At 37.5% G+C, this 15,580-nt stretch overlaps 1 protein-coding gene across 7 annotated transcripts in view; it reads right to left on the bottom strand.

Annotated features, from left to right (window-relative positions):
* Positions 1-15,580, bottom strand: part of ACOXL (acyl-CoA oxidase like) — a 371,667-nt gene that overhangs the window by 28,470 nt on the left and 327,617 nt on the right. For all 7 annotated transcript variants that reach the window (XM_058534585.1, XM_058534586.1, XM_058534590.1 and 4 more), the window contains one exon: positions 1,401-1,502. In XM_058534585.1, the coding sequence (XP_058390568.1) occupies positions 1,401-1,502 (102 nt within the window). The remainder of the gene's footprint in view (positions 1-1,400; positions 1,503-15,580) is intronic.

Here is a 15,580-nt window from a genome sequence, read left to right as displayed (position 1 = left end):
CAGCTGAAGTAACACTATGTTACTTCTCTGTCTAGCCTTCATGATGGCATCTTCTACTTTCTCCTTGGAAGCCAGCCATCATGTAAAACATTCTGCCACCCTGAGACTACCATGCAGTGAGGAAGACCACGCTAGGCTACACAGAAAGAGACAGTTGCGGAGCAGCCCCCAGCTGTTCTCGCCATCCCAGCTGAGGTGCCAGCCATGAGAGTGAAGAAGCCATCTTGAGGACATAGCCCCAGCAGACACCACATGGAGCAGAAGAACCATCTAGCTGAGCCCTGTCCTGACTGCAGAATCATGAGAAATAATAAATGGTTGTTATTGTAAGCCACTAATTTTTCGGGTCTTTTACTATATAGCAATAGATAACTGAAACACCTTTACATATGCTTTTCTTCATAACCACCGTTCTCCTGAAAAGGAAAAAGATTCTTCAAGGTTCTTCAGGGTTCACTATAGTCTTGCGCTTGCAGACTTCTCCAGGTTTTTCTGTCACTTGAGACTTCAGCCAAACTGGTCTCTTCACTGTTTTTTAACATGTCTGTCCTGAGTACTCCCATTCCTACGATTTTGCTCACTTCATCAACCTCGTCTAGAGGCTCAACTGCATTTCCCCCAACCTCAATCGAACCAGTACCTCCTCTTTGTCTGAATTTTCCCCCTTCAAAGTCTAGCACAAGAATGACCTTCACTCCTAAGTGACCTCTGTCCTCTGAACTCTGAACATAATCTTGTGGCCAAGTTCACTGGAAGGCCTCTGCTCCCTTGTGTTGTTATTTGTGTTTTTAAAGTCAGTTTTGTGTCCCCAAATATAATGAGCTCCCTTGAAGGCAGAGCCTGAGCACACACCTGTTGGTGTTTCAGCATCTACCGGAAGGCCTGGAAGAGAGGAGCTACTCAGAAAATGTGTTTTATAGATGATTATGCTGTTTATAGTCTTTCTTTAGAGCAGCATTTTTGTGGTGATTCACTGGATCCACCTTCATTTTCAGGCACTCTACAGCTGTCATACTGAATTCCCATTGCTACCATTGACATAAAAACACCACAGGTATTCATATGAATAATGAGTTAATAGGTTTTGGTAAGAAGTAGGAAAATGAAAAATCACTTAATACATTTTTTTTTTTTTTTTTGCCAAGACAAGGAAAACACTTTTGATTCCCTCCTCTGCTTTTCATGTCAGAAAGTTCACTCACAGTGAATCATTTCTTTGTCGCTTAAACTCCTTAGTGTAATATGATCATGGTAGGCAATGAAAACATGTATGTGAAGTCCCAGAGGCATAAAAATCCATGAGTGGAGACTGATAAAAGATTGGCAGGACTGTTTTCTAAGAAAGCAAAGAGCTGACGGCTGATGCACAAGGGTTTCTTCTGCACACCAGGGACTCTTACCTGACTCCTGATCCTCATGCTGGCCATGGGAGTCAAATATTTATGTTCTAGATACCAGGCTCTCTCCTCGAACACCAGCTTGGTTCCATATAACAGACAAAACTAAGGGTTGGGAGAAGAGGTGAGAAACAGACAAATAGTAATATATAAGAAAACGTAGAATCTAAGAAGGTAAAAGAGAAATAGCATAATATTATATTCCATAAAATAATAAAAGTTACCACTTCCTTAATGTAAAATGGTCACATTTTAGATGTGCAGTATATATTTTATTTTTAAAAACCATTCTATGGAAAACTTAAAGAATATATAAAAGTAGAAAGAATAGCATAACCAACTTCCATGTCTCCATCCCCACAATGCAACAAATATTAACTCATGCCACTCTTGTTTCATCTGTACCCTCATCTGGTTCTCCCTCACCCCAGATTATTCAGAAGCAAAAGTCCACTCATAATGTATTTTAAAACATAAATGTAATATTTCTGTTTGCTTTCCTTCCTAATTCATGAAAGAATACTCTAAATGCACATTCTGAATAATATCATCTTGATATTTTCCATCGAGCATGGTTTGATTAAACTTTCATAAAAATAGCAATTCCTCATTTACATTTTGTTTCAATACTTTTTCCCATTATGTTTCTGAAACCTACACACACAACTCCTTCATGACATCAGTGGCATCAAGCAATAATGAGTTTCCCTGTATCAATAAGTAACTTTTAAATTAACTATTCATTTATCTTTTAATAGTCAATAATCTCAAAATTACACAAAAGTAGAGAGAACGGTATAAAGTACCTCCATGTCTCCATCACCCACCTCCAATAGCTATCCACTCATGGCCAATCTTGTTTTATCTCTACTCCCACCTGTTCCCCCCTTTCTGTATGACTGCAAAGCAAAGTTCAGTCACATCATTTCATCCAAGAGCATTTCATCGTGTATCTCTAAAAGATAACGACTCTTTAGAAGTAAGACAATCTCAAAGTCAACCCAGCAACAACAAAACCCTCTTATTCAGAGTCAAATGGAGATGACCTTCAAAGCAGAACACAGTATGTCTTCTGTGGATCGTCAGACTCAGAAATCACACAGTTCACAGTCATGTAGCCAATAGAGACCCTTCCTTCTTTTCCTGAGATTTTGGGACACCCTTGAAATAGCATCATTATGAAAAGCCTCAACTATTCAGTCTTCCCAGAAAGGGTCACAGTGTGGCTTTAGCAGCTTGTCTACAAAAGATATTTAAGATTAATTATGGCTCTTTTATGAACTTGCCAAAGTTCTGGGCAGTAGTTGCTTGGCCAGTGTAAGCTTCCTTTGGCTCTTTTATATAACAGCAGTAAAGATGTTAGCTGACCCTACAGACATGGTGAGAGCAACTGAAAAATACTGTAATACATCCTGAAAAATGAATTCTTATAAAAATAAAGACTGCTGGCTTCAACCAGTCTCACATTGTACTTCCTAACTATGCCTGCTCTTCTCTTCTGTCGACTCCTGAGTTGTCTTCCTGTTGCCAGTCTGTGGCTCTTGTGTCTCTGATGCTCAGGGCCACTTTTCTGGCTTTGAACTTTTGCTTTTCTCCTTGAACACAGTTCAGACTCTCCTTAGGCTACCTTCTTTGCTTGTCCTCGTAAACACGTGTCCTGGTTCTTGGTGGCTACCAGAATACTACATCTAGGTCCAGATACAATCAGCCCAGCCTCAGACCCTCAAACAGAACCTGAACGTCTTTCTTTTTGTCTTCCAGAGATGGGATTTCAGTGCATTAAGAGGCATCCGAATCTCTAAGGAGTCTCACTGTTGGAACAGCCATTGCATATCAAGCCACTTCTCTATATGGAATATGGATTTATGGATTGTTAACTCTGTAGGAAAGGGATCTTGTCTTGCTCATCTCTGTATGCCTAGGGTCTGGTAAAGGAGCTGACACACTGTAAGAGGTTGGCTGAAATCCAATTTCCTATAACGCATAGCTATTAATCCTGTAACTTCTGCTGCCTAAGGAGTAAAGTAGGAGTCTATGAAAGCCTCCAGATAATAGCCCTGAACAAATTTAAAGATATGTTTCACGTCTCTGCTTAGTCGTTCTTTCTTTAAGATGATCAGCCTTCACAGATTGTCATCTTCCTCTCACTACATGGCTTCCAGCCTCATGCCATCTTGGACCTGATGGTCTCTTCTAGATGCTTAATTCTCTCCTTCAAAGCATCTCACAGAACTGAACAGAGTATCCAGATGTTCTCTCATCACTGTAGTGTCAGCAGTACCATCACTGTTCTGGACTGGGACTCTACACTTTTATATGCAAAGTAAGATGGAATTTGCTTTTGTGACAGCCACATAATTTTTTTTGAATAAATGAGTGAAAGAATATTATGCACATTTGGTTAACATCAAATGTTTGTTCATTTGCCTTTTCCCCCATGAACTATTTTCAACCAAGCCATACATACATATACACATCCCTAAAGGGATAATTTTAAATTTGTTCTTTTAAAGTATTGTCTTGTTGATATGACCTACCTTGGACCCTCAAAAATCTCCATGTATCTTGTTTGTTTTTTTTTTGTAAGAAAGATCAGCCCTGAGCTAACATCCATGCCAATCCTCCTCTTTTTGCTGAGGAAGACTGGCCCTAAGCTAACATCTACTGCCAATCCTCCTCCTTTTTCTCCCCAAAGCCCCAGTAGACAGTTGTATGTCATAGGTGCACATCCTTCTAGTTGCTGTATGTGGGACGTGGCCTCAGCATGGCCAGATAAGCGGTGTGTCGGTGCGCGCCCGGGATCCGAACCCGGGCCGCCAGTAGCAGAGCACGTGCACTTAACTGCTAAGCCGTGGGGCCGGCCTCTGAATCTTGTTTTAATAACCTATTTGTCTATGTCATTTACAAATTTGTCAGGTCTCATTTATGTCTTTGTACCATAGAACCCCGCTGATAGGTCGAGGTTCTTTTTGTGTGTGAGGAAGATCAGCCCTGAGCTAACATTTGTTGCCAATCCTCCTCTTTTCGCTGAGGAAGACTGGCCCTGGGCTAGCATCTGTGCCCATCTTCCTCTACTTTATATGGGACGCCGTCACAGCATGGCTTGATAAGCAGTGTGTAGGTCCGTGCCCAGGATCCGAACCTGCGAATCCCAGGCCGCCAAAGTGGAGCACGCAAACTTAACTGCTGCATCACTGGGCTGGCCCCTGATAGCCCTACATCTTTTGATTCAAGTATCTGAGAATGTATTTAATGAGACATCATCTAACTCATATCTCTCATCTTGTCCATAACAATATCCCGAGAGCCTGGCAAAGTGTTGGCCAAAATCGAGATACGTCAATTTCCCCAGATTTTTCTCTTCTAGTAACCTGGTTAAGAAAGGAAATAAGATTAGTTTTGCAAGGCTTAGCCATAGTGGACACAGATAGGCTCCTAGTGACTATCTCTTTCTTTTCTAGTTGCTCATAAACTATCTTGAATAGCCTTTTCTAGAATTTTAACTTGGATTTATATCAACCTCAAATTCTATAGTTTTCCAAATCTACATTTTCCCTATTTTTTAAAAATGTGGATATTTGCTCATTTATAATTTTATGACATCTCTTTTGTCCTCCTGGGTTTCAAATCTCTCGCAATTACAAGTCCTTCCCAATTGAGGACAATATTTCTTCAGAGAGAAGATGGGAACATTATAGGAGACGAGTAGCTCTGCTTTCTTCTCACTATCTGTTAACATCAAAGCCTTCCTCCCCAAACTAGGTGCTTGTCTCTTCAAACTCCAAATGTAGCTAAATTAAAAATGGCCTTTTAAATCTTTAGATTATCTGTCAAGCCACATGTTACGCCAGGACTTGGCCATCCTGACATGTATCAAATGCTACCCTTTTGTGTTTATCCTTGGACAAGTGTCCCCCCCAATCACCCCACTCCTCATTGTTTGTATATAGCTTCCTCAGACCTTCCTTAGACCCCTCTTCTCTTATCCTGGCTTCTAGTGTGTCCCAAGCCACACCATTTTTCCTGCATCAATTGTATTGTCAGAATAATATTTTACTGTTTTTCTTCCTCTTAGGCCCATATGCCCCTTTGCAATTTCTGCCCATAGAATCATAATAGCCAATATTTATGAAGCACCTACTATGTGCCAGGCACTGCAAGGTGCCTTTTACATCCCCCTCATGTAGTCCTCACAATTATCCTGAAAGGTAGCTGTTGTAGGCCTGTGCAGGAAAGGGTTAACTCAGCAGGTCTGGGCTGCTCAAACCCTGCACATTTCCAAAATCTTCAGGGCTGGCCCTTGGCCCAGCTCTTGGGAGATGACCTCTGAGCCCTTAGACTATCTTGCCTGATAAGAGTGTCTTTATATGCCTGAGGCCTTGGGCCATGCCAGATAATTTATGCTAACAGATTTATGATGAAGGCCTGTTTTTACACGCCTGGGCCCTGGGCCATGCTGTATCAGTTTTTCCTCTGGGGGGCCATGCTCTGAGTAGCTGAGGTCAGGCATGCCAGTGCTGCATGTTTGTGTGACTGACCCCAATAAAAACGCGAGACACCAAGGATTGGGGAGCCAACACTTTGCACATGTTGTCACCCACCATCGTTGGGAGAATTAAGCGCTGTCTGTACGCCTCCATTGGGCGAGGACAACTGGAAGCCTTGTTGGTTTCTCCTGGACTGCACCTCTTGCATCTTTTCCCTTTGCTGATTTTAATCTATATCCTTCTGCGCCCTCTCTCTATACATATATACATACATAAATATACAACTGTAACTATGAGTACAATAGCTTTTCTGGTCCTGTGAGTCCTTCTAGCAAATCATAAAACCTCAAGGTGGTCTTGAGGACCCCCAACACAGGCCCCATTTTACACATGAAGAAATAGAGGCTCAAAAAGTTAACTTATAGAGCCAGGGTTGGAACTAAGTCTTTGAAGATTAAAACATATTTTTCTATCTACCACACCATAGCACTTCTACCTTCCAGAAGTTAAAAAACAAAGCAGACAACTCTTTTCTAAAAATAGAAGCTATAGGTTCTATTCTGGGTAAGATGGAGTAAATGACTCCCCCTGTCTCTCCCATTGAATGTGGCCATAACTCCTGGACCTGAACAGAGAAGCTATCTGAGGAATCTGAAAAATAAATAGTAGTAGGCAGATTGGGGAAGAAGACCAAAATTCAAAGTACCACCAAATTAGTGGCGAGTTTCATTTTTTTCCTAGTCCTCAAGCTGCTTGTCCCTGGAGGCATATGCAGCAGACCGGGATAACTAAACCCCAGATTTCTGACTGAAGGATGGAAAAAGGGAGCCCCAGGGAAACACAACGTATCAAGGAGGTCATGGAGAGCAAAGGCTTGGGAAAGGAACCCCATAAAGTTGTTTATAAACTTCTGGGCTCAGCCCCAGGTGTGCACACATAAGTCTAATGCTAATTAGGATACGTAATACTTTGAGAACTAGCAGATAGACGAGAATACAAGTGCCAGATTGGCCACTGAACGGTGCATATGTGGGACAGAATAAAATAGTACTGCAAAGGCTATGAAGACTAAATGGACATTGGAAACACAGTGAACAGAAGGCGAGTTGGAACTTGCAGCCCAAACAACCAGGTACACTGTCTGCTAAAACAAAAATATGAATATCATCCATAGGATTTAAGCCAGACCCAGATTCTCATAACAAAATATTCAAAATGTCTAGGAAATAATAAAAAAAAAGTTCAGCATATGAAAGACGAGATAAATGTAATTTACATGGGAAAAGACAATCAACAGATGACAACAGCAAAATGGCACAGACATGGGCATTATCTGACAAAAACTTTAAAGCGGCTGGTATAAAAATGCTCAAGAAAGCAATCACAAACCCTCTTGAAACAAATGGTAAAATAGTAGGTTTCAGCAAAGAAATAGAAGATATAAAGGAGAACCAAATGGAACTTTTAGAACTGAAAAGTGATCAAAATAAAAACGGGCTCAACGGCAGAATAGGGGAGACAGAGGAAAGAATTAATGAACTGGAAGATAGCGTAACAGAAAATACCCTATTTGAACAAGAGAGGGAAAATAGCCTGACCAAAAAAAAAAAAGGAACAGAGCCTCAGGAACCTGTGGGACATAATAAAAGATCTAATCTTCATGTCACGGGAGTCCTGGAAGGAGATGAGAAAGAGGGTAGGGCTGAAAAAGTACTTGAAGATTTAACGGCTAAAAAAACTTCTCAAATTTGGCAAAAAACACAAACGTGGTTTCAGAAGCTTGGTGAACCCCACGCATGATAAACACAGAGAAATCCATGCCCAGACACATCATAATCAAACATCTTGAAACCAAAAACAAAGGAAAACCCTTGAAAGCAGCCAGAGAAAAAAACGATGCGTTACCTTCCGAGAACAACAATTTGAATGACTGGATTTCTCATTAGAAACCGTGGAGGCTGGGAAGAGGCAGTACAACACTTTTTAAGTGCTTAAAGTAACTAGCAATTCATAATTCCATATCCAGTAAACATATCCTTCAGGAATGAAGGTGCAATAAAGATACTGTCAGATGAAGAAAAACTGAGAGGATTTGTTGCCAGCTGACCAGCTCTAAAAGAACTTTTAAGAGTTCTTCAGTCAGAAGGAAAAAGATACTAAAAGAAAACTTGGAACATCAGGAACGGAGGAAGCACAACAGAAATGGTAAATATCTGGGTAAATTTGATAGACTATTCTTCTCTTAAATTCTTTTAAAATGTGTATAATGACTGAAAGCAAAACTTATAATATTGTCTGATGTGGTTTCCAATGTACGTAGATGTACTTGTAAGATGCCTGTGACCTACAGAGAGGGTAAAAGAAACTCTATGGTGGTAAGGTTTCTACATTCTACTTGAAGAGGTAAAATATTTATTTTAAGTAGATTATAAAAAGTTATGTATGTATATTGTAATTCCTAGAGCATCAATTCAAAAGAAAAAGAAAACTACACAAAAAAAAATAGATAACTCAAAATAAAATCCCAAAGAATTCCCAAAGAATCCAAAAAAAGGTGTGTTGTAGGCTGAATAATGGCCATCAAAAGATCTTATGTCCTAATTCCCAGAATCTGAAAATATTACTTTATAAGGAAAAAGAGTCTCTGCTGGTATGATTAAGTTAAGATTCTTAAGATGGGGAGAGAATTCTGGATTAATGGGGTGGGCCCTAAATGCAATCACATGTATCTTTATAAGAAGGAGGCAGAGGGAGGTTCCACAGGCAGAAGAGGAGGAGGTAATGTGACCACAGAGACACAGATTAGAGTGAGGTGGCCGCAAGTCAAGGAATGGATTCTAGCAGCCACCAGAAGCTGGAAGAGGCAAGGAATGGATTCTCCTCTAGAGCCTCCAAAGGCAATGTAATGCTGCTGACACCTTGATTTTGGCCCAGTGATACTAATTTGAGACTTCTGGCCTCTAGAACCACGAGAGAATAAATTTCTGTGGTTTTAATCCACCAAGTTTGTCGTAATTTGTTACAGCAGCCCTAGGAAACTAATACAAAATGTAAGAGGAAACAAAGGAATAAAAACCAGAGGAAACAAACAGAAAACAATAAAATGGTTGATCTAAATCTAACTGTATCAATAATTATATTAACTAGAAATAGTCTAAGCATACTAATCAAAAAATAGGAATTTTCAGAATGATTTTTTTAAAGAAACCCAAGCTGTCTACAAGAAATTCACTTCAAACATAATGATAGAAATAGATTAAATAAAGGATGGAATAAGGTATACTACGCAAAAACTAATTCAAGGAAATGTATAGTGGCTATATTAATATCAGACAAAGTACACTTCAGAGAAAAGAACATTTCCAGGAATAAAGCGGGAATTACATAATGATAAAAAGGTTAGTGAGCCAAGATGTAACAATCTTAAATGTGAATGCACTTAACAGAGCATCAAAATACATGAAGCACAAACTTGACAGAACTAAAAGGCTAAATAGATAAATCCACAAGTATAGCTGGAGATGTCAGCATTGCTCTCTCAGTAGTAGATAGAACAAGTAGACAGAATATCAGCAAAGATACAGAAGAACTGAACAACATTATCTACCAACTGGATCTAATTGACATTATAACATTCTACCTAACAACAGCAGGATATACATTTTTTTTCAAGGACGCATAAAACATTCACCAAGATATATACCATATCCTGGGTCATACACAAATTTTAACAATTAAAAAAATGTAAATTATACATGGTATGTTCTCTGGCTATAATAGAACTAAACTAGGATTTAATAACAGAAAGAGTACAGGAAACTCTCTAGACACTTGGAAATTAAACCACACACTTATAAACAATTCATGGGTGAAGGAGGAAGTCTCAAGGGAAATTAGAACAGAATAAAAATGAAAATACAACATATTAATAGTTGTAGGATATAGAGAAAGCAGTGCTTTGAGGCAAATTTATAGCATAAAATGATTACAATAGAAAAGTCTAAAATAAATCATGTAAGCTTCCACTAAACATCCTAGAAAAATAAGAAAAAAAATAAACCTAAAGAAGCCAGAAGAAAGGAAATAAGAGCAGAAATCAATAAAAGATAAAAGCAGAATCATGGGGTTAGCCCCATGGAATAGTGGTTAAAGTTTGGTATGCCTTGCTTTGGTGGCCCGGGTTTGCCCGTTCAGATCCCAGGTGTGGACCTATACAACTCATCAGCCATGCTGTAGCAGCAACCCACAGACAAAACAGAGGAAGGTTAGCGTGGAAGTTAGCTCAGGGCTAATCTTCCTCAAGCAAAAAAAGAGGAAGATTGACAACAGATGTCAACTCAGGGCCAGTCTTCCTCAGCAAAAAAAAAAAAAAAAAGATAAAAGCAGAAATCAACAAAAATGAAAATATAAATATAATAGAGAAAAATCAATGACAACCAAAACTTGTTTCTTGAAGAGATGAATGTAATTGATAAAGTTGTATTAAAATTTACAGGGCAAAATCAGAGAGACACAAATTACTAAAATCAGAAATAAAATGAGATAGCACTACAGACTCCACAGAAAGTAAAAGACTAAGAAGGAAAAACTATGAACGTTACACACGTAAATTTGAGATATTAAATGATGCAATTCCTTGAATACTACAAGCTGCCAAGAATCACACAAGTTAAAATATATAACATAAATAGTCTTATTACAAATTGAATTTGTAGTTAAAAACCTTGTGAAAAAGAAATCTCCATGCCTAGATGGTTTCACTGGTGAATTATACACAACATCTAAATAAGGAATAACCCCAATTCTACACAATCTTTTCCAGAAAATAGAAGAAGAGAGAACCCTTCCCAATTCATTTTCTGAGGCCAGCATTACTGTTATACCAAAACCAGACAGAGACAGCACAGGAAAGGAAAAGTATAAACCAATATTTCTCATGAATATAGACGCAAAAATCCCCTATCGAATATCAGCAAATTGAATCCAGCAACATATAAAAAGAATAATACACCATGACCAAGTGGGCTTTATCCTGGGAATGCAAGGCTGGTTCAGTACTCAAAAATGAATCATTGTGGTGATGATTTTTTGGGATTTGAACACCTAGAGCCAAGGCAACAAAAGCAAAAACGAATAAGTGGGACTACATCAAACTAAAAAGCTTCTGCACAGCAAAGGAAACCATCAACAAAATGAAAAGGCAACCTACTGACTGGGAGAAAATATTTGCAAATCCTGTATCTGATAAGGGGTTAATATCCAAAATATATAAGAAACTTACACAATTCAATAGCAAAAAAACCCCAGATAATCTGATTAAAAAATGGGCAGAGGATCTGAATAGACATTTTTCCAAGAGGACATAAAAATGGCCAACAGATACATGAAAAGATGCCCAACAGCACTAATCATCAGGGAAATGCAAATCAAAACCACAATGAAATATCACCTCACACCTGTTAGAATGGCTATTATCAAAAAGACAAGAGATAACAAATGCTGGCGAGGATACGGAGAAAAGGGAACCCTTGTGCACTCTTGGTGGAAATGTAAATTGGTGCAGCCACTATGGAAAACAGTATGGAGGTTCCTCAAAAAATTAAAAATAGAACTACCATACGATCCAGCAATTCCACTTCTGAGTATTTATCTGAAGAAAAGAAAACACTAACTTGAAAAGATATCTGCACCCGCATGTTCATTGCAGCATTATTTACAACAGCTGAGACATGGAACCCACCTAAGCGTCCATTGATGGATGGATGGATAAAGAAATGTGGTGTGTGTGTGTGTGTGTGTGTGTAATGGAATATTATTCAGCCATAAAAAAGAATGAAATCTTGCCATTTGCAACAACATGGATGGACCTGAGGGCATTAAGCTAAGCGAAATAAATCAGACAGAAAAAGACAAATACCATTTAATCTCATATGTGGAACCTGGAAAAAAAAAAAAAGCCAAGCTCGTAGATACAGTAAACAGATTGGTGGGGATGCCAGAGGCAGAGGAGGGGGGGTGAGAAAAATGGGTGAAGGTAGTCACAAGGTACAAACTTCCAGTTATAAAATGAATAAATCATGGGGATGTAATGTACAGCACGGCAACTATAGTTAATAATACTGTAACGCATATTTGAAAGTTGCTAAGGGAGTAGATCTTAAAAGTTCTCATCACAGGAAAAAATTCTGCAACCATGTGTGGTAATGGATGTTAACTAGACTTAATTGTGGTGGTGATTTTGCAATATATACAAATATTGAATGATTAAGTTGTACTCCTGAGATTAATATAATGGCATGTGTCAATTCTACCTCAATAGAAAAACATAAATTAAATTAAAAGTAAATGGATAAAGGACAAAAAATTTGCAGAAAAAAATGAGAAAAAGACATGAAGAGAAAATACACAAAAAATAAAAAATTGTCCTCAAATTTATAAAAAATATTCAAATCACTCATAATTAGAAAAATAATAATTAAGACAATGCTGAGATACTATCACCTATATGATGTGCAAAAATGATATATATAAATATTAAATTCTCTCAGGGAGGCCATGGGGAAACACATACTCTCATATATTGCTAATGGGAAAACAAATTGGTAGAGCCCAAACGTAGGAAAATTTGGTAATACATAACAAAACTACATATGCACTTTCCATTCAATCCAGAAATTCCTAGAAATATACACTAAAGATACATCTTAAAAAATAAGAATATATATATGTACAAGATTATTCATTGTAATTGTAGCATTATTTGTAATTTAAAAATATCAGAAACAACTAAATACTCATATATAGGAAAGTGATTGGATAAAACATGGTCCATCCAAACAATGGAGTACTATGCAGCTGCAAAAAAGAATAAGGAAGATCTGTATGAACTGATATGGAGTGATTTGCAGGACATGCTTTCAACTGAAAAAGTAAATTTACAAAAGAAACTATAGTGTACTATCCTCCATGTAAGAAATGAGGGGATACAAGAAAAAAAAATGAATCACTGTAATTCACCGTATTAACAATCTAAAATGGTAAAAAAAAAAAACCCAAACCCATATGATCATGTTAATTGAAGCATGAAAAACACTGACAAAATTCAACATCCATTCATGATAAAAACGCTTAGGAAACTAGGAATAGAAGGGAACTTTCTTTACTTGATAAAAGACAACGACAAACACACACACACACACACACACACACACACACACAAACATCAAAAAACAAAACAAAAAATCCCTACAGCTAATATCATACTTAATGGCACAAGACTAAATGCTTTATGCCTACGATCAAGAACAAGGCACGGATATCTGTTCTCATCACTCTTACCCATGATCATACTAGAAGTTCTAGTCAATGCAATAAGGCAAAAAAAGAAATAAAAAGCTATACAGATTGGAAAGGAAAAAATAAAGCTGTCCCTATTCATAGACAACATGCTTACTTACACAGAAATCTACAAAAAAAATCCCACCAAATTCTCTAGAATTAATAGTAAGCAAGGTCAACACACAAAACATCAACTGTACTTCTAGACACCAGCAATGTACAAGTAGAAACCAAAATTTAAAACAATATATCCTTTACAATAGCTCCCCCCAAAACGAAATACTTAGGTATAAATCTACAAAAACATGTACATTATCTTTATGCTGAAAACTAAAAATGCTGATGAAAGAATTCAAGGAAGAACTAATAAAATAGAGAAGAGTCAATATAGTACATTTGTCAATTCTCCCCAAATTGATCCATAGATTTAACATAATTCCAATCAAAAATACAGCAGATTTTTTTTGTAAATATAACAAACTAATTCTAAAATTTATATGAAAAGGCAAAGAAACTAGAATGGCTAAAACAGTTTGAAAAAGAAGAAAAAAGTTGGAGGAATCACATTATTTTATTTTAAGACTTACTATAAATTTACAGTATTCAAGATAGCATGGTATTGTCAAGGGATAGATACGTAGATCAATGGAACAAAACAGAGAACCCAGAAAGAGACTCAGGCAAATATGCCTGAATGATTTCTGATGAAGATATAATAAGAATTGAAAGGAAAAACGATAGTGTTTTCAACAAATGATACTGAAACAATCAGATATCTATGATCAAAAGATAAACACACCTGAGCTAAACCTCACACCTTATTCATATATTAGTTCAAAATGAATCACAGAGCTAAATGTAAAGTATAAAACTCTAAACTTTAAGGAAAAAATATGGGAGAAAACCTTCATGACCTGGGGTTTAAACATATTTCTTAGATATGACACCAAAAGTACAATCCACAAAAGAAAAAAATTGATAAATTGGATTTCATCAAAACCAAAAACTTTCACTTTGCCAAAGGCATGGTCAGGAGGATGAACATAAATGCTATGGACTGGGAAATATATTTGCAAATCACCCACATCCAAGAAAGATTTTATATCTAGAATTTATAAAGAACTCTTAAAACTCAACAGTAGGAAAGCAAATTATCTGATTTAAAAATAGGCAAAAGATTTGACTTCACTAAAGAGGATATACAGATGGCAAGAAAGCATATGAAAAGATTTTCAATATCATTAGCTATTAGGGAAATGCAAATTAAAACCGTGATGAGATACCCCTACATGCCTACTGGAATGGCAAAAATAAAAATACTGATAATATCAAGTGTTGCTGAGGATCCTGAGCAACTGGATCTCTCATAGATTGGGAACGTAAAGTTTCTTATAAATTAAACAGACATTTACCGTATGACCCAGTTAATCCTCTCCTAGGTATTTACCTTAGAGCAGTGGTTCTCAACTGTGGATGACTTTTGTCCCCCAGGGGACATTTCGCAATGTCTGCAGACATTTTGGTTGTCATAACTTGGGGATTTTTTACTGGCATCTAGTAAGTAGAGGCCAGAGATCTTGCTAAACATCCTACAATGCACAGGGCAGCCCCCTACAACAAAGAAGTATCTAGTCTCAAATGTCAATAGTGCCAAGACTCTGCCCTAGAGAAAGAAAACTGAAGTTTACATAATATAATAACCTGCACATGAATATTCATAGCAGCTCTACTCACAGTCATCAAAAACTGGAGACAACCCAAATGTCCTTCACTGGGTGAATGGATAAACAAATAGTGGTACAGCCATACAAAGGAAGACTACTCAGCAATGAAAAGGAATAACTGTTGACGTGTGCAACAACTTCACTGAATCTCAAAGACAACACACTGAGGGAAGGAAATCCATATCAAAACATTACATATTGTATGATTCCATTTATATAACATTGTCAAAAAAATTATAGTGATGGACGACAGATCATTGGTTGCTAGGGTTATCGGAAGGGGGAAAGGATGATTATAAAGCAATACTGTAAGGGATTATTTTAGGATGGTTAAATTATTCTGTGTTCTGATTGTGGTGGTGTTTACATAATTCTATACATGTGTTAAAATTCATAGAAGTATACACCCTTAAAAGAGGTCATTTTGCTGTATAATAATTAAAATACATCTTCTTCCTATGTCCAGGCTCCTTCTCCTTTGTTAGGGCAAACTCCAAGCTGACATGTCTATATTCTCTAAGGGTTCCTGGTATTGACATCTTGTCCAAGAAACCTTCCCTGATATCCTCCCTGGAAAGTCACCCCGTCCCTTCCTGGGTTCCCACAGCTGTATGTTTTTCCCTGTTACACATTC

This window comes from Diceros bicornis, chromosome 40 (genome assembly GCF_020826845.1).
Source record: "Diceros bicornis minor isolate mBicDic1 chromosome 40, mDicBic1.mat.cur, whole genome shotgun sequence".
NCBI lineage: Eukaryota > Metazoa > Chordata > Mammalia > Perissodactyla > Rhinocerotidae > Diceros > Diceros bicornis.
The sequence above is the reverse complement of the archived record's forward strand: the minus strand, read 5'-3'. Positions and strand labels throughout refer to the sequence as shown.